General features: G+C 38.8%; 1 protein-coding gene across 5 annotated transcripts in view; it reads right to left on the bottom strand.

Moving 5' to 3' along the window:
* The window catches only part of SULF2 (sulfatase 2), an 82,315-nt gene that overhangs the window by 8,306 nt on the left and 51,292 nt on the right, over positions 1-22,717 (bottom strand). For all 5 annotated transcript variants that reach the window (XM_041478543.1, XM_041478546.1, XM_041478542.1 and 2 more), the window contains 7 exons: positions 20,947-21,097; positions 18,897-19,072; positions 16,355-16,483; positions 15,350-15,406; positions 14,554-14,683; positions 7,366-7,567; positions 1,669-1,912 (listed from right to left, as the gene is read on the bottom strand). In XM_041478543.1, the coding sequence (XP_041334477.1) occupies positions 1,669-1,912; positions 7,366-7,567; positions 14,554-14,683; positions 15,350-15,406; positions 16,355-16,483; positions 18,897-19,072; positions 20,947-21,097 (1,089 nt within the window). The remainder of the gene's footprint in view (positions 1-1,668; positions 1,913-7,365; positions 7,568-14,553; positions 14,684-15,349; positions 15,407-16,354; positions 16,484-18,896; positions 19,073-20,946; positions 21,098-22,717) is intronic.

Raw genomic sequence — 22,717 nt, 5'->3', positions numbered from 1 at the left:
CAAATGAGACCATGGGCTGGAAATAACATGCAGTGTTCAAAAAACAATGTTCATTCAAGAAAACATAAGGGTGTTCTGAACCAGGAAGGAAGTCTGGGTTTGAGCTGCCATAGAAATTTTTAAGTAGAAAAATCCAGTGAGAATATTTCTATCAAGCAGAACCTGTTGACTGTTTCATTTCTCTATGTACACAGAATTCTTGTTTATTCATAAGACTTTCTGCATAAATAATCATTACTAACTAGCAAGCATTGAAAGCATTACTCAGAAGCAATTTCCCAATGCATAATTAAGTGATGCAGGGGTAGGAGCAAGGTAAGATGTATTACTACACCATAAAGAAAAGAGAAGAAACTCAAAAACCAAACCAGAAGCAAGGAAGTTTTACTATTTTCTACAAAAGTAATAAAATCTTTCAAGGGTATCTCCTTCACTTTGAAAGCAAAACACCCTCTGACAATATAAAATCTTTATGTTTCACTAACTTCTAGTGAAATCCAGTTTTTAAAATTATTTAATAAAGAAGAAAGCAAAAAATCACCACTTGACAGATTTGCCTGCAAAATTTATTAGGGGTTGAATACAATGCAGTCATTTCTGAATGCTTGTTTAAATTAAAGCTGAATATTTGCAGTGCTCCTTGATTTTCTTTAAACCACCTCATGTATGATGTCCCACAGCCTTCTTTTCTGCTAGGAAAGGCTCATGAAGAATGTACAACCTTCCTACAGTTCCTTGTAGAAATCTGAGATTCACGCAATAAGGCAGGAAAAGTAAATTCAATTTGTTCCAGAAGAAAAAATCAATGGGTCCTGAATATTCATGACAGCTGGGATAAGAGGGCACAATTCTCTGATGCCTACATTTCCTCATACTGGTGAGTTTCTAATTAATTTCTGTGAGCAGAAGTCAAATGGAAAACACAGATATTAACAGCAGCTATCTGGCTCCTGCATATTTACATGAGCTAGTCATTAAACAATATAAAGCATGTAATCAATAATGATTGGTGGATTTTCTGATAACTCACAAACGGAAATGGTGACCAAATTAATTGAAGAGACATTATCAGTCCCTAGATTCACCACCAAGGAAATGATTTTTAGCTGTTAGAGTGGTCAGACAATTGCCTCCCCTCTCTCTCAGTATGTTCCATTTCCCAGTGCTCCTGGTCCATCCAGCTTTATTCATAATACAGATTCTCTTCTCCTAGCACTGATTACAGAAAACTCTGCACTAAGCAACCAGCGTTGCAAAACCAAGCTCCAGTCAGGGCCTTCAGTCTCCAGCCAGGTCAGGTTACCCCACTGCACACTGACTTCCAGGAGTAAGGCCTCTCCTGGTTTCATGTAGGTTTAACACCCCTGTTGCCAACAGTTTTGCTTGTTCTCACTGGAAACATATGCACTGATGAGTGGCTACTGTGTCCACCCAATGCAGAAGACAAAAGCACTGCTGCAGCTCTTCAGGAGCTTCATGCCCCTCTGCACTGACAAAACTAAAACAAAACTGGAGACTATTGTACACACGGGAATAAGAATTTTAGTGAAGCTAGACTGGGTATCCAAAAGGGATGCTACATGCTTAGCACACTTCAACCCACACATTTATGAAAAAAGCAGTCACTTAAGGAGCAAAAGCTTTTAAAAACCTACCATGTGCACTTACCGGTGGGTCACTTTGATCAGATTAGGGGCTGTGTACTCTGCAATGCTACCAGTGCCACTATATTCCCCCATGTCCCTATCTTCCTCCTCGTGGAGAACAGCCCTCTGCACCTTGTGCCGCTTGCTGATGTTCCTTGGTAAGATGGGCTGGTATCCATCCTCTAAAAGCAGGTGATGGGCAGCTCCATCCAGCTCAACAGACAGAGAACGGATAGAGCGATTCCGGACATAGCTTGGTTTGAATTCTGCACGGAAAGAGAGGAAGAGCGGCAGAAAGAGCATGTTACAATTTGCTCCTCTTTGTGGCTCTTGGAAGGAAAAACCCCAGCCCATACTGTGCTGTTTGGAATTAACTGGATGGCAGTGTTTGTTGCAGTTGTCCTGTGAGCTGCTGCTTCCTTAACTTTGGCATGGACGGAAGTACGGCTTGGTGGATGGATACCTCAGAGCATGAGAGGGCGAGTACAAGGCAAACACAAAAGAATGGCAAAGGGGAAAAAAATGCTCTAGTCCAGCACCAGTGAGAACAAATAGCTCATTCGGATGAATGCTTGCTCTTCCCCCACAATCACCAGATGGCAGTCACACCTTAACCACCAACTGTGACAGTCGTGACAGCCAGGCCACCAGCGACTCTCAGGGACCAGTCCTCTGTGCTTTTCTGCTGCCCACCATACAATTCTTCCCTGCTGGATTCCTGCAACACATTATTGAAGTTGTCCCAGTATTCCCAGTGCTCAGCCTGAGCCTTTTCCCAGTTCTATTCTTCAAGGCTAGGGCTAGATCCATGATTTTTTTGGAAGGGATTAATACTCGAATCTTCATTTTTATCCACACGCAATTATTTTCTTTGCAATTCTTTCCCTGATGTGCAGGCCAGACAGTCAGTTTCTCAGTGAAGCACCACCTTCCAGTGCTATGTACTCCCTCAAACTTTGCTTCTGCATTTGCAGCTCAAAAGCAAAATGAAACATTTCTTATGAATTGCCACTGTGCAGTACGAGATTCTCATTGATCTTTTCCCTATTACTATTTTCCAGAGTTCTCTGTTCCAGCCAAATCCCCAGAACTCCTCTTCTGTTTGGTCTGGAATGGCAAAAAGAGAACATAGGTATGAAATCTAAATCCATATTTAAACTTCCCTGCTGTATGATGGGGTCCATCTCTGACTATTTCCTGCTCACCACCAGTGACTGCTGAGAGTCACTCATTAGGCACAATCATCTCATTCCTTGAGAAAAAAGTACAACCTAGGTACAGACTGTCTTGTGCTCCCTACCCTAGGGGAGCCTGAGCCTTTACTCTGTATACGAGGCTTGGAGTTACCACAGTCATTACTGGAAACAACTGGGTCCCTTGGATCCTTTGGTCACTTATCATTTAAAGAGAATGAAACACACAGCATAGCTCAGGAGATGGGACTTCCCTCTGCAATCTGATAAAGGCAAAATTCAACCAATATACCAAATGAGAAGACGGATTCTTCTTGCAATCCCAAGCTCCGCAGAAAGGCCAGCTTATTCAATGGGATAATCTCTCCAGTAAAACAAGCAGGGGGAAAAGAAAATATGGAGCTGGAGGTTGAACAACCAAAACTGACAAAAAAGAACCTTAACTGTCTTGCTGTGGCAGTAATGCACAATGACTTTTTTCAATAAGCCTTACATTAATTTCAGATAGATTGCAGAGTCTCAAAAGTAATTTTGCAGCCTGTGGGAAGCAGAATAAACATCTCCTCCCACCTGAAACTGGGCCAAGCATGATATTTTTGTCAGAGCCACACACAGAAAGCAGACTACCAGCTGAATTGGCTGGCTTTGCACATTTTCCATGTGTAGTTCAAAGTTTACTGACGATATTAAGCCAGGTGAGTCACAACTGAAGGGATAAAAAAAGCCACAAAAGACTTGCCCTATTTCAGGCACCCACTCGGGAAATGTTTGAATAAATGAGACGGAAATGCCCATCTTTTCCAAGGTAGGAAGAAGTTCTAAAAAGCTACACCCTACCAATGAGATTTAAAGTATAAACTCTCATTTCTTTAATCATCCCTTCAGTTTATCTTGTTCAGCTCAGCCAACTAACAAGTAATCTTCCTTCCAAGTCTAATACACTAATGCAGCGTGCTGGACCTCAGTAGATAGCCCCAGGGAACCATCAACTCCATGTCCCTGAACAGTGAGGAGCCAGGTTACTCCTCCCTTTGCAGCCAAACTAACACAGCCTTAGCACTAACTAATTGGTGTGGAGTGAGGCACCTCATGAAGGACTGCTTCTATTGCTTTATCCTAACACGTTACCCACAGTGCTGATTCAGTGCTGTGATTAGTATCAAATTCTGAAGTAGTTAAAATATTTAATAAGATCAATATTCATTTGTACTGTGTGCTCCCATCTGCTAAGTGGGCTGCAGGCATAAATACTAATATTTAATTACTTATTAGTCAATCCTGCCCCAGGTTCTACTCTCCAATCTCTGTACACAGCCTACAAATAGTCAGTCCAGGGCTGTTAAATATTTGGCCAAAACATCTATGCTCCCTTCTTCAGGTTACTAAAGTCTGGCTTTGGTAAGCTCTCTGAATCTGATGCCTCTCTTCCTCAACTACTAGAGAAACCAGCTGTCTTAGAGATGACATTGCTAAGAAGTTTCAACCTCAAAATTGAGTTGCAAAATGGAGTCCAGAGCAATTTAAGCCAAGAAAGCCAACTACTTTCAGAGCCCAAATAATCTGGCTGGTGTTGCACCACTTGACCAGCATGTTTGTCTTCTCTGGAACCTGAAAGGAACCGTTTTCCACTAATGTCTATGTATTTTGCATTTGGTACACAAAAGAGCTTTTTTTTTTTTTTTTTTTTTTTGGATAACAAAGTATAACTGGGCACTCTAAATACAAAAAAATATCTCTAGTGTCTAGAAATATGGATTAAGTTTAGAGGTACTTTCTTATATCCCATTCTCAGAAAATTGTACTTCAGATGCAAAATCATACTTCAAATGCATTATCTGTAAAGTAACGGCCTTTTTGTTTTAATAAAAATGTCATTTTGGTCCAGCATTGATACCACCTCAAAAGTAAAATGAATGTCAGGGAAATTTGAATAAAAATGCACTAGCCTCTTTGTACACACTTCTGTTTCTTTACTATTCAGTGTGGCCTATCATCATTTTCCTACATGCAGCTAAAGAATTCCTTTAATCACATACACTCACTCATTACAGGAAGAAGAGATCAAATCCACAGCAAGAAAAACACAATAGGCCACAACACAGCTAAAGATTTTGAGAGCTCATTATTTAAACTTTCCACCCACTGCAAAGCTCTGTTTGATCTTTCTTATAAAAATAAGAGCATACTAAAGAAATAAAGAGGACAAAAATGCAAACATTCCAGACACTTAAACCCAGACACACCAAATATTCATGTTTATGGGTTTCTGGCACTTAAGTGCTTTGCAGTCAAGTTATGTATTTTTACATTGTGCAAGTGGCACATACATGACATGGCCCAGTTGTGAAACTGACTTTACTCAATTTAGAAAACACTGTTGCCTGCTAAATGCACTGGTGCACCTGAAAATGCATTCTAAACCATGCCTATGCTAGAAAGTAATTATTTTATCAAAATGTCTGGTGCTCCAGCCTCTGTACCAGCAATTTAGTCTAGTCTTTTAGACCATCCGTTCTCACTATATGTAACTGCTTTAAATCTTTCTGAAAGACCAATCCTTATACCCTATTAGGGTTTACAACATGCTTGATGCACCCTAGATACAGGGCATCCATTCTGCGTTTCTGCAAATGACTGTAGTTTGGAATCCAATAAAATGACTTTTTGCAAATCTATTTCTGTTGTGCACAACAGAAATGAATGATCAGGGCATTTCTTTCAAAACTTTGCTACTGCTTGAAACTACTGCATTAATGTGGATGCGACCCTTAATTCAGTTAGAAACTTCTATTTTCTGTTTGGCAGTGGTTCAAACTAATGAATAGCATTTACTGGCATTTAAGCAGGGCACAATGTAATCTCATGCACTCATCAAATTCCGAGTAGCAGACCCCAAAGGTGCCCTAACAATTATGCAACCCAGCACAGACCACACTTTATCCCAAGTCTCACAGAACAGGTCATAAAAACCCAAACACACATCATGAGTATCCAAGTCACTGTCTTAACTAACAGCTTTCCACATAAGCTGTTTAGAAAAACCTTGGTATGTCACCTTAACTTGTACTGCTTTGGGCTCACTTGCATTTGGTGTGTGATTTATTAGATAAGTGCATGTAGAATAGCCAATGCCAATGAAAAGGTCTCTGTCAATAGGTCCAAGCTAACCTCTTCCCTGTATAGCACACACTGGATGTGGGAAGAGGGAAAAAGAAAGCATCTGTGCAGGCAAATACTTTACTTTAGACACAAGCAATGGCAATGTGATTGTCAAGATCCTGTTTTATGTTGCTGAAGTTTATGCCTTAAGGTTCAATGAGGCTAATGAACTGAAGGGTGTAGTACAAACTCTGTCTCATCTCACAGGGAAAAACACCATTCTGATCCCTCTGTGAGAAGGCAGCATCAAGTTTCACTTTTTTTTTAACTCAACTTCCTACATACACAAACTAAAGGTAACTATACACTTAACCACCTCCTTTGGATGTTGTGAAAATTAGTTAATGTTTAGAAAGCAACAATGAGAAATACTTAAGTAAGTGTTATCAGATAGCATTATGTTGCCCTCACTTTAATTGTTTTCCTGTCCTCATTAAGTGCCTTCCATCTACTGCTGTTGACTCCCCATGACTTAACTTCCTTCTGTGACTTAAAAAATAGTTAAGTAAGTACAAATTCTAGTGTTCTTTACAGATTGTCGGCTGTAGCACATATTTAAACATCAAGTATAGTTGATGGAACCACTAATTTTTTTTTTTCATCTCAGAATTTGCTTAGTAACTACTAATCAGCTTGCAAGATGAATATAATGGGAGAAAATAAATTTAAACTCTGTGTTTCAAGTTTGTGTCATTATATAAAAAGACTAATCTGCTAAATAATTAAAGCTCTGTATTTGTGGAGTGAGACAAAAGAAACATTACAAGTAACTAATAATTCCGTATTGCCATTTACCTCTAATCTATAATTAAACTATATACTTCAAATATAGATGTTAGTCTGACTAAGATTTAACAGAGTCAGTAAAATGGGCTTTCTGAAAAAGCACTAATCTGTGCCAAGGAAGCCAGTAACAGTCATCCCCTTTGGCTGTTATGTCTGATTAAAAGTCAGCCTAGTCTCTGCTGACTGAGCAGAAGAAAAGGATGTTAGAAGCAAGCAGCTTCAAGGACAAAGTACACACATCCTTATTGAAAATAAATTACTGAAGTAACAGCTCCAAACACTGCAGGAGCTACTGAAAGTTGAAGTATTTGCTGTATAACACTGTTCACGTTCCACAGGCTATGTCCCTGTGTGCAATTCGCCTTTTCAGCATGGGCACTGCATTTCCCAGAACGAAACATTCTTCCTACAGCCAGATATTCTCAACTCTGATTGTCCAATATGAGACATGCTGTTCATAGTTGAGATACACAGGAAATATGCTAACACAATTCAATGCCTATGATTGCCAAGACAATTATGTGAGTTAGCAAACAACAGCTTTCTAAGGCAGAGACAGAAGATGCAGTGGGTTTGCTTACTTTTCTTGGAGAAGAGTTTCTTTCTCTGTCTGATGTGGCTCAGCTTGTATTCATTCTCTTCACAATTGCAGTCTTCGCTATTCCTGTTGTAATACTTGGGCAAAATATTGGAGGTGCCTTTGCTTGTAGCTGCCAAGTCTGCCATTCCCTTGCACTTGTGCAGCTTCAGTTTTCCACTGGCATCTTCCACACACTGCCATTTCTGGAAGAAAAATTTGGTTATTAAAGAATCTGTCCCAACTATGGTCTGTCTCATGCCAGCTTCAGCAATTTATCAGATATTCCTTGTAGTAAAATGGGGGTCATCTATCACCTATTATCAAACCAGATTTTTGTAATCTTCTGTTTTCAGACAAAACAGCAACTCTTCAGAACACCATCACATTTGTTTCTGATTTTGCCTCTTGGAAGCAGGACAATTTAAATTTCTTTCAAAAATCAATACTACAGCCGAAAACATGAAAGTGGCAAGTGACAACTTTCAGAAGCATAACTGCAGCATAAACCAAGGACATTCAAGCCATATCCTAATCCTGAGAGTCTTATTATATAATAACTCTCAGCACAGTGGGACCAAAACCTTCCAGGTTTACGCAAGTTCTCCAGATAGAATCATATACTGGCTTGGGTTGGAAGGGACCTCAAAGACCATCTCATTCCACTCCCCTGCCATATGCAGGGGGACACTTTTAACTAGATCGGGTAGTTCAGAGCTCTATCCAGCCTGTCCTTGAACTCCTCCAGGGATGAAGTGTTTTCCAGAATTGCTCTGCAAAAGCACCTGTTTCTCTTCAATGACCTTTCAAAGGGTCAGATCAGCTGTGGAAGTCCTCAGCTGCATGAGTTTATCTCCACCTTGAGTGGTTTTCTTAATAGCTTTTTCCCCGTCAACACACTTGGGCTTGACTTGTAAGGGTAAGCTGCACTGGATGTCTGAAGTGAGAAACCCCTCCCTCTCGCACTCAAACTAGAGAAAATACTAGATGTCTCCCATCTCCAGTTCACTCTGATACTCAAAACCTTGAAGTAACTTGCTCGCAGTTCCTTTGTGCTGCTGTCAGAGCTGTACCAAGGGCAAGGGAGTTTAGCTGCCTTCACCTGGCACAGAAGTTCTACTCACTTCCCTGGTACATCACAAAATTATTTTGCCTACTCCTTAATTTATTAACACTTTGCTAGCTACAGAGGCTTAGAGACACATAAAAAAACCCTTACAGTAGCAGTTGCTACTGCTTTAAAAAAGTTTCTCAGAAACACTCAGCTTCTTGTTGAGTCTTGAGAAGCGTTCCTCTTCTTCCCTATTAAAAAGTCCTGTAAGCCAGTTCCTCCAGGACTCACTGGAATATTTAGAATTTTCCAAATAAAAGAAGTAAAAACAGCAGCATCTTCCAGGGAAGATGATATTTTACAGCAGCCTGCAGCTCTATGAGGGAGACTCAGCCACTTCAGTTTGCACAGCAAGGTGTGCAAAGGCTGGGACAACAAAGCATATATTTTCTATTGACATTTACTCCATTGTTTGCAGGACAGCAAAGTAAGAAAACAAGATCACTGTGCTTTTATTATCAGACTTTAATAGGAGTCAAAAGTGAAGTGGCCAGTTACAGCACATTTGCCTATCACTGTGGCAGAACCTCTCATTTAAAAGGATCCATTTTATGGTGTGCCCACTGATTTCCTCAGACACCTGGATGCCAGGTCTCCTGAGCTGTACCTGTGTTCAGCCTCCTGTACAGCCCAAGCCTTGCTCTGATACAAATAAATTCAGCTTAACTTACAGCACAATGAATCAGGAAATCAAGGAGAGATACTGACAATAAGATCTTTGCATGACTATCTTCATCTATAAAGCAGTACATATTTACCTAGATTCAATAACAAATTAATATCTGAAGAATAAATTCCTCTCTTACTTTTATAAATGCCTAACACTGATTGATGTAAATACAGACTGAGGTTTGAACTAAAAGTTGTTTTACTAGAATAAGCAATGCTTTCTTTCACAACTAAAAGAGATGTAAAAAATGTTTGTTGCTGTTTCCCATTTCATTTGAACATTATTTTTGAAAATATATAAACAAACTGCATTTTCTGCTCAGTAGAGCTCTATGCTCTAGGTACATTTTAATACATGAAAAATTAAGTTTCAACAGAGGGCAAGTTCAATGCCATGACGAGAATTACTGCAAGTACTCTGATGTGTGGCCAAAAAATATTTTTTCTCTATTTCTTTCATCACTTGTCAAGAGACTGATGCTCATTTTTCCCCTCCAGGTGAACTGGAAAAAATCCTTTGGTTTTTGGTGCAGCTGTAAGCTACAGTGAAAACATCTCAAAGACTTTGCTGAAGGGCACATTGTATGCATTAACAGGCCCCACTGCTGAATGACTGCAGTGCAGATCTACCTAAATTACATTAGAAGCAAACACAGAGTACATGGAGGGGGCAGTGGGCAGGTGGGAGACCAGGGGAAGGAAAACCTCAAGCCTTTACTTTTTTCCCTAAAACAGATATGGGCACGTGTGTGAATATGTCTGGTATTCAACAGCTTATCCTTGGTCTGCTTGAAGGTCCAAAAGCAAATTCTCTAGGTTGATATCATTACTCTAACAGCTGCAGTCATTTCCACAGGATGCTTTCAAACTCAGGAGAAAAGGGCAGGAATTGCAAAAAAAATGTGAAAACCTCTCTTAACCATTAGGAAGCTTTAAACACTGTTAATTCTGGCATTTGAAAATGCTTTCTAGTGAGCAGCAGACCATCTGCTCTGTGGAGAAGGACCTGGGGAGTCCTGGTGGACAATAAGTTGTCCAGGAGTCAGTAGTGTGTCTTGGGGGCCAAGAGTGCCAAAGGCGTCCCGGAGTGCATTGTCAGTTCCCTGAGCTGATCCTGCCCCTCTACTCAGCCCTAGTGAGGCACATCTGGAGTGATGTGCCCAGTTCTGGGCTCCTCAGAGCAAGAGAAACATGTAGCTCCTGGAGCAGATCCAGCAGAGGCTGAGGAGATGAAGGGGCTGAAAATCATTACAGGCTATTTCTAGTTCAAGGAGGAAAACAATTTTGTTAATTACAGTTCCTCATAAGGAATGCAATCCTCAGATAACAGCCTTAATAAATCATCATTATGTTAATTATCATGGTTTGTTGCCTCCTAATTTTATCAGTTCCAGGGCGGACAAAATTTTTAATGTATGAATTTAACAGCAAGTCATTTCTTGCTGTAATCACAGATTAAGAATTTGACCCTGAAAGTTGATCACATGCAACTTGTTCTGAAATTCAGGAACTCCAAAGATCTGCCAAAAATGCTATTGAAATTATCTGGACTCTAGCTGGCTTGATATATGTCACTTATCAAGAGAACTTAAATTCTTTCATAACCTCAGTGTATCTCTGCTAGCAACAAAAGTACCAATAAACCACAAAAGAGGGGAAGAAAGTTTTGGATCTAATTTTAAAAAAGATTCCTTCCAAAACCTGACACTGTTTCCTAGGTCTGGTTGATACAACCTCAAGTACAGTGGCCTCAGAAAAAGGAGAAAACAGAAGCAATTTTTTTTCTATTGCTCCTCCCTTGGCATTAAGAAAAGGCCAATAATGATTGTGGTGGAATCAGGAATATGATGTAGAGGTGCCTTTTCTGAACTGCCAAGGAAGGCACACACTGATCAGAATAGTTTTCATCACTAGTATGCCATGTTATGTGAGAGAACTGGGGACACCAAGCAAGTAAAGGATGTGCTTTTACTTATGGTATCTTCAGGCCAGTTACATAAAAAGAGATAAAGAGATAAAGAGAGTAGCCCTTCATGATCCTGGTATGGTACAAAGCGATTGGAGGGACGACTATGTCAAACCTTTCATTTGCAGAACACCTGAAAGAAACAAAGTGCAAACATTTGCATTTTGAATGTTCTGTGAAAACTGTCATATAAAATGATACTTCTAATGCTATTTAAAGGCAATTTCTACTTGTATCAGATTTGCACGTAAATAAAGCTTTGAAAAGAAAACGTATTTGAAAAGGAAATAATGTGAAATGAAGCAACTATTTCTCTTCAGGAGTTAATAGTATTATTGTACTATGCCAGGTCCTGCTAAAGAAAAAATTACTATCTTATCATTTTGGGGAGTTCTTACATGTAAGGCACAGATTCCCTATAGCAATCAGCACTGCTGCAGGTATTGCATGTTTATCAAATGTTTATCTTTTCTCTTCCTTGTGCACAAAATTGGCAACTACCTTAAAAGGAGATTTTGTGCTGTTGTTATGATTCTGTGGTGCTGCTGGGAATACTCTACAGTGCAATGCTGGCATCATAATTGGCTTCCACAAAAGCACATTAATGCGGGCTACTAGGTAAAAGTGGGTCAGCTTCCACTCATCAGCCAGCTTCGGATGAAAGGCCAAACTACACTGAAAAGAAAAAAAATGTGTGAAAGCCATTAGGTACTAGGATAAATTTTTTTCTTTTTTATTTCACGTGGGAAGAGCTTATCTCTTTTAAATCCTTGAATATAAATGCTGAGCTGCTCTTTCATCTGATTCTACAGTCACCCTTTGTTGGATGCAAAAAACTAACACACACCAAACCCTAATAACTGGAAAAGAAAACATGGCAACACACAGATTCCCATTCCTCTCAGAAGAATTTACATATATTAGCAATGCCAAAAAAATTCCACATAGTGGACTGAGAAACAGGGTTTTAGACACTATGAATAGCCTCTTCTCCATGATCTTGGTACTCTCTTATCAAAACAAATATGGGTTAAGGAGGGTGACAGAGATTTGCAAAAACCACTTTGTGGCAATAGACCTGTATTCACAAACTTGCATGCTTTCAAAGCAGAATTTCAAATTCTCCATCTCATATTCAAAGCTTTATTCACCTCTCCTTTCTCTACTTCTCTTTTAAGCTCTGCCCTTGTCTCTTGTTCTTCACTCCCCTTCTGAGTCTTTGATCTCCATTTGTGCTTCTTGTCTCCTACTCACACTTCAGATTCCCTGGGGCCATTCAGATTTCTCTGTGCATGGAATAGCAGGTCCCCAGAACTTCTTTAAGTCAAGAGTCCCAATGACTTCAGCAATCTTTCAACTAATTCTGACCCAGACGGGTATTTATCTTTGCATTAGGATATGAAAATTCACTTTTCATACTGAACACTCCAAGTGCTGTCAAATAGAGTGTCCTGCAGGATCAGAAGACATCTGCTAAATAACCACTGCATCTGCATAACATCAGCTCCCCAAGGCAGCGGTATGTTATTAGCTTGGGCTCATTCTACTTACTGTGCAAAGCTATGAACACCACCAGCAAACAGACAACACCCATTTGTCATTTGAGAAGTTAATCCTCCTTCACTCTGAAGAGATTTTGGGTGCACCCATATTTAGACACAATTTATCCCCAAATGAGCACATTCATCTCCCAGTATTCCTATTTTCTATATAGACTACTAGGACATATTCTCTAGAGTAGGGGTTAGAAGGATTGAGATTCCCTTGAGAGTCCTTCACAGATTGTAATTGACTTGATTGTTTGGAAATTTTTCCTGATGTGCAACATAAATTTCTTTTTTTGCTCAATTTCATCCTATTACTTCCTATTATGCTGGACTGAACTCCTCAAACAATTCTTCTCTCTGTCTCCTGACAATGAAGATGCAGCACAAGCATCTCTTATTAACACACCTATACTGTAGAATTTATTGGTAATTTTGACTATGGAGTTGACATTTTATACTTCTCTTGAAGAGAAAATAGTGATGGGGGGAAAAAAAAGCTATATTTCCCAATCCTACTTACTGGACAATGTTGTAGTAGAAAAAAATAACTTTTCTTCCAGTTCCTCAAATAACACTGCAAATTCATAAAACAATGGCTTGTTCCCATTCAGCTAAAAGTTCAGCTCAAGGCTTCTGATGACAATAAACTACTGCATATAGTATTCCTTTAAGTTTAGTATTTTTATAAAGAACAGAACATTATAATTGCTTTGTGTACTAAATCTGACATAGAAGCCACAGGAGGAAAAGAACATCTGGAAAATTTTTATATATAGAAATTGGATCCAAATAGCTAAGGAACAATGGACTCATTTCACAGGTGCACTGAACTACAGGATCAGTCGAGCCAGAAGTATGGAGTTTGGACTTTGACAGTAAAAAAATTAACTACTGCAGCCTAAGTAGCCCATTACTGATTATAGCTTGGTAAGTCATTCATATAATGTCTGCAAGAACAGTTATATTCCACAGATTAGCTCATCCTGACAGCCCTCTGGGCTGCCAGAATATGAGGTAATGCCAGTGTGATAACAGACACATTAGCATGTGGACCCATTTACCTTCACCCCTTTGTCCACAGAATGTGTTACAGTCCTTGGAAAGGGGTTCTCTGGCCCACACCTGCATGAGAGAGCAATGACACAGAGTCAATTTTGCCAAGAGTGGTGAATTCTCTGGAGACAGCCATGCTTTGCTTTTGCACTGCCCTGAAAAATTCACAGAATTCTCTCCTGTGCATGTCAAGACCATGTATTGATACTAGCCTAATTTTTTTCCCAATAATTTATTCTATGTAACTTGTATCTAAAGTGAACATATTGTCATATCTGCCCAAAACGGTTATGCAACGAGGGAAATGACACACAGTCAATGAGCTTTATGCCCATATACACACAGCCTGCCTCCAGTCATAACTGCATGTGTGTTTTCCCAGTGTGTTTTTGTTAAGAGGAGGGATATACTAAGTCAACAGAATTTTATCTTCTCATTACTATATGTAATTCCAAGTAACAATATGAACAAAATGAATTAAAGAGAGAATTCGAAGCAAAGCAAGCTGTACGAATTTAAAAAGGCCAATCTGTTATGTACATTGTAGCTTCTCATCACTAATGAATCCCAAACCACATTCTCTTTGGGAAATAAAACATTAAAACAGCCTAGGCGGTTTTCTTAGTGGTAGTCAGGAATCAATAAAGAACACTTGAATCAGCAATTTCCTGACTGACAGTCAATCTCATAAATGCTGTAATAAAGATTTGAGCAAAGGTCACAGAATGAGCCATTTGATTTATATGCTGGCATTGATGATGAGGTGAAGGACATTGACACACTGAAGGTGTTGAGCTTAGCCCAATTACAGCTGCTTACTTGCAGTCAGGGGTAACAATGCCCTACCTGGCCAAGCTGTTCACAAGCTGTTTGATACTCAGCTCGCTGACAGAGGTCTTTCACACGCTGGTATTTGGGTAAAAAGTTTTCTTCTTGGGCATCTACTTTCTCATTCTCCCTTTTATGCAGCAGCTTACTGGGGAAAAAAAATGATTCTTACGTTAATATTAACTCCAACACACAAATACAGTTAGCTGAAAAGACTCAGAGGAGTAGTTATTTTCCAAGTCCATAGCATCTCTGGTAGCCAAAACTGAAGAGTCCAGAAGAAACTAGCATTTATAACACAAGTTATTCATGTCCTGCTCTCAGGGAGCATACAAAAACATAAAATCAAGACACTGTTACATTCCTGAGTGACAGGCAGTAAAAACTGTCAATGTGGAGAGACCGCATCACATTCTACAGGGCTGCACTCTGCAAACCCCTCTTGCCTCCATTTGTGTACTAAAGCAGAGGTGCAGAGGGAATGGCCAGCAGATGAAGATGCAGAGAGGAAGGGTTGTTCATAAGCCCATGATACAAGCAGGAGGGTAGGGGACAGCAGCTGAGAGCAAATTGGGATGCCTTCCCATCTCTCAATCCAAGTAAACGCGCCTTCCCCCACCACAAGAGCACATTTGTGCACGCTGTAGGCAGAGGCCATCCCTTCCCTCCAATCACACAATCACTGCCATTAGGCATACTGCAGCCGTGTCCCTGCTGGCACAGCTAAATGGCTTTAGACTGCAGCAGAGTGCTTTAGCTATTCAATATCCTTCTATTTAAAAAGACTGGGCTTTGTGATTAACACTTTCCTTACCCTCTTTCCACAAGGAACGAGTCTCTCCATACCTTCATCTTTTTCTTTAAATGAAACCTAGGAGGAAATGAGGAGAGGAAGATGCAATTCCCACAAAACCAGTAATCAAGTCATGCCCTAGTTTTCTCTCCTACCCCTAATTCCAACAAGAAACATGCCATGTAACTGCACAAGAGGACATCCAGCTCTGTGAAGCAGGAACATACACCTCTCCACAGAAAACCACAGGACATATTTCTCTCACAGAAACTAAATTCACAACAGGTTTACACAGGACAGTTTCTTCAACATAAGTTTGTTGAAGGCACAAGAGATTAACTGAATTTTCCTCGCTCACAAAGGATCACAAATTAAATCAGGATTTCCGGACTCAAATTTGGGCTTTTACCCTGCATCTAACCAAAAAGTATCCTATTCAAAAGCAGCTGCTCCATTCCCCCTTTCCCTCCACCCAGCTACTTGTAAAGCAAATAGTTCTCCTTTGCTTTTTCTGTTGATTTTCTCTTCCAAGCATTCTCCAGCAAGTCTAATTCTCTTCCTCATCTTCTTCAACAAAAGTACTGATGGAAAGTCTTAAATAAAAACTGCAGTTTTTAGTGCTAGCCCGTCTATATTCTAGTCTGATACACAACCATCACCTTCCATTATTTTACTATTTATTCAATATGAAATGCTTTGCTAAAAATGATGCCGTAAAGACATTTAAATACATAATTTACGTAGCCAAAGACCATCATGTGTAGCCCTCTCATGTCTACATAGACTACATTTAGTATATACAGATGCCATGCATGCCATATATCTAGAATATGAACATGCCAAAATGAAAATAACTGAAGTGAGTTGTATATGCCAAATAGTCTTCAGATTTTCCAGTGAATTATGTACTCAGATAGATGGTGATTGTATTATATTTTCCTTTAAATTTTCTGCATAGTGCTGAACAGTTTTTCAGTCTCTTGTACAAACACATGCATGTTTCCATGCAACATTTTCATTTCTTACCTATTTACTGGTCTCTCAGAATCCAGCAGCTTTAGAATGGATTTACCATCCATATCAGACGGAATATCCAATCCAGCAATATCTAGAATTGTAGGTGCAAGATCAATATTCAACACAATGTGGGGATTCCTGGAAAGAACATAGGACAAAACAATTTAAATTCCATACAATAATACCAAGCAACTCCAGCTTCCACAGAGTCCAAAGACCTGAAAAGGCTTATTTTGTGACACCTGCAAATAAAAGAAGACATTCTGATTCTTTTCCACGAAGGGAATTAACATATAATATATAGATAATTTGCATAACCTCAAGGGGACTAATACAGATATTTAAAACTTTAGTACAGAGCATTTCTGAGAAAGCAAAGTGGTTCATAAGGTGAAGTTAGTTAATTTTTACACAAGGCAGTTTAAAAACCGTTGGAAAAACTGGGTGTCTTACAGAATCAAAATGCCTGCCAAATATGCTGATGACTTTCTTAAAAAGTAGATTTGGCAGGTAGCACATGCCTTACCTGTTTCAAAATCTGGTATAGAAATGAGCACTTCAGTTCCTATCACAGTAGGCATGTTCTGAAGAGAGCATGAGAAACATTGCTAGGCACTAGTAACAACTAAAAGTGACTGTTAATTTACAGTGTGAGACAGAAAAAGGGATGAAGAAAAAAGCAGCACGGGGGAAGAGTTATGAAGAAAAAAGTGAGAAAATAACAGCTTGAACTACATGCTAACACTACATGCTACAGCACTAAGCATGTAGAATCACTGTGTTATGATGTGCAGGCACAAAGAAAGGATGGGACAAGATGGGCTGCAATAAATATTAGTGCAGCATTCCAGCTCAAAATACAGGACAGAAGAAAACTGTTAATGTCACACTATTTAATGAGATACTATTTTAAAATTACTACATCTTTGAGAGAGTAGGCAAACAGGGACTGACAAGAGCACAGGTGATGAATTAAATTGATGTACCTGATTTGATTTTGATTACTAATAATTATGATGTAGCATATTGGGTAACTGAAAGGAGAGGTTAGTAATGACTTGCTACAGTGATTGCTATTAAAATTTGCCTGGTACCAAAAGGGAGTCATAACAATTATTCTGCAGGAAAAACATAAGGTTCACACAAAACATGGATGACTGAAGTTCTACCATTGAAGGAAAATCAGGCTGAGAGGGAAGATCAATTTAATATCTAATGTATTCCCTCTCCAAGGTGTTTTATCCTGTTCTTCCTATTTGCTCTGCTGTGACAGGCTCTGTGCTGTTAAGACCCTGTCAGGCTGATTCTTTCAGTTCTAACAGAAACATGTTTTCATCTTCAGAAGTCTTTGAAAAATAAAATTCAGTGGGAAGGCTTCAGAGCTTTTATGGATAAAAGCTTTTTCTGGGTGTAAAGATCCTAGAACTACAGCAGACACAAGGTGGCTGCTCTCTAGCCTTATATGTTGCAGAAGCACTAGCTCAGTCACTTGGGCCCTGTTAGTATCGACTCTCCAGGAAGGCAAAAAACTGCAAAGCAAAAGAGAGCAGGTTTTTAGAAGGCTATTCCAGTTCCTTTGAAATTCTGGGCTGCTGCAGACAAAACTCTTTCAGTGCTGAGGTAATATGTTTAGTCCCAAGTGAGGAATCCCTCCCTGCTCTTTAGAGAATATTGGTTTTTTCACATGCAAAACTGCTGAAAATAAATCAGAAACACAGTGCAGAATCCACAGAATTTAACATTTTTCTGCCTTCAGATAATGTGAATCAATGAATTTAACCAGCATATGGAATGAGAGGTTTTTAATAGCTATTTGCTATCATATTACACACTAGATCCATTCCTCTGTGGTGAAGAAAAAATTGTGTGTGGAAGACTGTGTGTGTTAATTATGTTAAGTCATGCACACTGATATAAATATTAGGCAGCAGTTTATGGCCCTCTGTCCAAAATCATTACCTAAGTGCAAATATTTGCTATCTGAAATAATTGCTTAGAAAGTGTATTTATTTAATTTGTTAGCTGATCAAAGCTACCATTTTAATTAACGGTTATACTCTGCATGCTTTTGTGCAACCAAATAACAGCCCTAACCATGTAGTTTCAGAGAATGAGCCAAAAAGAATATTTTGTGGATGCTAATATATGAACTGGTCTTTATAAACTGAAACAAGTGACTCCAATGTTCAGCAATAATTATCTACATTATACAGAATATTTTTAAACTTTTAAGTGACAGTTATGTGTATAATTTGCAGTCTCAAAAGAATGCATTTCCTAGATTGGACAAAATTCAAAGTGATTTTTCAACTGTATCCACAAAAGTGCAGTGGCTTGTGCTGCACACCCATGCAAGCAAAAAGGCAATGGCCTTGAGTTTGTTACACTATCCTGTGCTATCAGTTCTGCTTTCTGAGGAGACATATTTTTCTGCCAAAAATAAGTAGGATGAGCAGAGTTTTGTGCCTCCATTTGCCTGCCAGGTCAATACAACTAGAGAACTGAACATGAAGTTTTCAGGTCACAACACACACAAAAGCAAGACACTTACAAGGACCCAGCCTCCACATTTGGTCCTCGGACATAGAAAGGGACTCTGACATCAAACTCATATGGCATGGACTTCCCTTTCACCAGCCCAAACTGCCCAATATGATAACCATGGTCTGCTGTGTATATTAGATATGTATTTTCCAGTTCTCCTGTTTCAGCCAACATATTGTAAATCTGAAAAAAAGCGAAACAAAATATGAAATTTATTCCACTGAGTACCTCTACATGTGGAATGCTGCATATCACTTTCTGCCCATGTGTAACATACAAATACATACAAACAGCTGAGGATGGCACTGAGTTATCATAATGAACCACTCTGAATAATACATAATCACATCTTAATTTTACTAACTGAATATTGTGGCTATTACAAGACAAAATTTTGTTTTAAGGTAAAACACATTAGCATGCCATTTCAAAAATGTTTGGGTTCAGTATTTTGCAAGAGAGCTGTCAAGACAGTACTAAATATATACAGTAATAAAGATAAAAGTTTCAAGGTGTCATTTCAAAATTTTCTCTTCACTTTTATCTTCTTCTTGCAGCAAGCAGTTGTAATAAAATGACAGCCCTTTGAATCTCACACATATTCAGGCAGGACCCAACAACCTTGCCTTCAGACAAATGACTCCCCTTGAGGCAGAATATTTGCAAAATATCTTACAGATAAAACTCACTCAGTCATACTCTCTCTCTGTAGAGAATTACAAGGAGATTTAAATAAGATACTAGGTGAAATGTACCAACTTGAGCATCAAAGACCAATTTTTATGTGACATTTTCGCTTGAGAAAGATGAGAAGGTGGTGGGATATCATCAAAGTGAAGCCTTGCAAAGGTGCAAAACATCAGCACAGGAAAAAAACTCTTGTTGTGTCAGTTTGGGAGTTCATTTTTGGTTCTTTTTCAGGTTTTGTTTGCTGGTTTGGCTTTTTTGGGGTTTTTGTTTTGGGGGCTTTTTGTTTGTTTTTTTGGGGGTTGTTCTTTTTTGTTTTGCTTTTCTGGAGTGTGAGATTGTTTTGTTTTTTCTTTTTAATGTTGAAAAACTAGTAAAACACATAATTCAGTAGAAAAAAATCAGGCTAACTTGGTAATTAGAGCTAAAACCCAACCTAACTGATTTTGCCTGCCGTGAATCACCCAGAGTGAAACCCTTTTACTAAACAGAAAATACAAACTGTGTGGTAAAATCACCAATTTCCCCTAATGCCGGTATCAGATCCATCTAAACAGCTTCATTAACGTGAAGCAGACATCATATTTGCCTGAAATCAGTAATTATAAGACACCAGTAATAAGCTTATGCAACGTCATCTACATAATCTCATTTTTGCCTTAGAGGACTCTTCTAATTTTATGTTCTACCTTTTTTGAATAAGAATGCCAAGAGATAAGCAGAAAAATTGCAACAACTTTAAATCTGCAAAACCATTCTTCTTCAGCATAGCTTTCAGTGAATCCACACATTTTGTTGAAGACACATAGTTTGCATTAAGAAATCTCATTGTTACATGATGCAGACAATTTTAAAAGTACTAATCTACATATTTATTTACTTCCAGTATTTAACCTCCTCCGGGGTCATTCCAGTTAGGACTCAGGTATCATCACTTTTTGCTGCTGCTGTTTTCTTCTCTCAGAAGCTCAGTGTTACAGGATCAAAATAGACACACATTTAGGTAATTATTTCCAACAGGTTGTAGGACGACTTTATTAGAGGATACATTTTTAGGGTTTATGATGTGTAGTTTTCCAGGCAATCCCTTTCTCTTCCCCTTTATCAGTAGTGGTTCTGTGGCAAAAAATCAGCTTGTTCACACCACCTAACTCAGGGTACCTGCCTTTAGGACATGAGGAACCTTACACATTGAATAAAGAGACAAAATGATCAGAGGTGAGAGGACTACACATTATTAAAAAACTGATAGTTTTTTAAACATCTTCCTTTCTTCTTTCTCCTTCATATGAAGGACAATGTGGAGCTTAACTCAAGAAACAAGCACCTGTTTAGCCAAAAAACAAAACAAAAGTGACCATTAATCTTACCCTCTCCATGGAGTCATCCACAGACATGAGTGTTTGCAGGCGCTTTCTCTGTAGCATGTTAGTGAACTCCATGTGTATAGGTTTCATGGGACCAGTATACCTCATTATCCAGTGCTTGTCTGGGTTTGGAGCATAATTATAACTGGGAGTACTAAGGAACAGAGAGAAAACCACAATGTTTTAGCTAAGTAGAAAAATGTCCTAGTAATGAATATTAATTTCCATATGATCAACACTACAGGAAGTACTATCTGAGGTGCACAAGAAAATATTAAGATTACTTTTGAAATGGGAAAATGAAAACCACTTGGGGGGGGAATGAAATCTATGAAAACATTAAACACACCTAATCTTTCCAGTGATTTCGATCTAACAACTACACATTTCAAGGCCAAGAGACTTAGCCTCAGAAGACTTAACTCCACAAGTATCACCAGGATGAAGCATGTATTACAGAAATTCTACTCATGCAATTGCTTTGTTTTCACTCTGCCCACACTAGCACCAAATTCTACATCTTGCGCAAGCTATTTAAAAATAACTATAGAACTTGCTGGAAAGGTTCTACTATGTTTGTTAACAGCTTTTTAGAGCTCAGCACAACTTGATACTTGAATATTGTCACACTTGTGCACCAGAGGAGCACAGGCACTCTGCCTACTGGTATCCAATTGCATGTGAGCAGCAGAAGTGGACAAATAGCTGGACTTTAAAGACCTGTGAAGAAAAGTGGGATGAGGAAATAGGGCTCTATTTTGAGGACTCATTCCAGCCACCAACTCCTTTGCTTCAAGTCCCGGCAAAATCCCAAGAACCTAGTTCAATGTCCCCTCGGAATCTCACAGTCCCTCCAAGTGCTCATGGTCCTGGGTCATCATTAAAGTGATGAGGAAAAATATTGTGCATAGTTTCACATGGTTGGAAGTCCCAGCAATCACTTTTCTATGCATAATTATCTAACTTTAGTTTAGCTGAACCTAAATAAAAGATTTATTTTACCACCATCATGTCAACTCTCTGCATAACCAACTCACTGAAAGGTATTATTATAGCTTACATTTGCAAGAAATACTATTCTTACCTACTATATTTATTCCTTATTACTTCAAGTTGAAGACTGCTTTTTACAATTTCTTCACATCATGCGCAGAGTCTAAAACATTAAAAATTACTTTTCCTATGTAATTTGGTTAGGCTTCCTTTTTTCATTCAAAGCCATAAACTTGGTCTTTGCAAATGTAAATACTCATTTACTTTCTTCTTAGCAGCACAGAATTTCCTAATTAATTCCTATTTGAGAAGTTTCTACTTTTGGTTTTTGTATAGGTAACAGATCAGCAAGGTTATTTAAAGTTATTAAGCTAAAAAATCATGTAGGTTGAAACTTCTCATCAAAATATTGCATACCTAATGTATCTTTGAATATGATAGTCTTATGAGATTTAATATAAATATTAAACTAATAATCTGACAGTGACATTTTTTATGCTGAAAGCCTCTGTTAGATGCTATCTGAAAAATGTGCATATTTGGCAAGGGAAGGCTTCTTCATACAGGGAGGAAAGGGCTGTTGCCTATTCTCCCTGTATTGTTAATAGTCTCTTGAATTTCAGAATGTTGTTGTGGCTGAAATAATGACATTGTCTCTTGAAAATGCTGACTGTTATGTAAAGTGTTGCTCTATGATGCCCAGAATAAATCAAAAATGCTTTGCAAATTCCTTTTCCACTTACTTCATGACTTCCTGGCTGATTTGAAACCTCCCACTATT

The sequence above is a fragment of the Pyrgilauda ruficollis genome, unplaced genomic scaffold (assembly GCF_017590135.1).
Source record: "Pyrgilauda ruficollis isolate IOZ18807 unplaced genomic scaffold, ASM1759013v1 scaffold45, whole genome shotgun sequence".
NCBI classification, from domain to species: Eukaryota; Metazoa; Chordata; class Aves; order Passeriformes; family Passeridae; genus Pyrgilauda; species Pyrgilauda ruficollis.
This window is presented reverse-complemented; position numbering and strand designations above follow the sequence as displayed.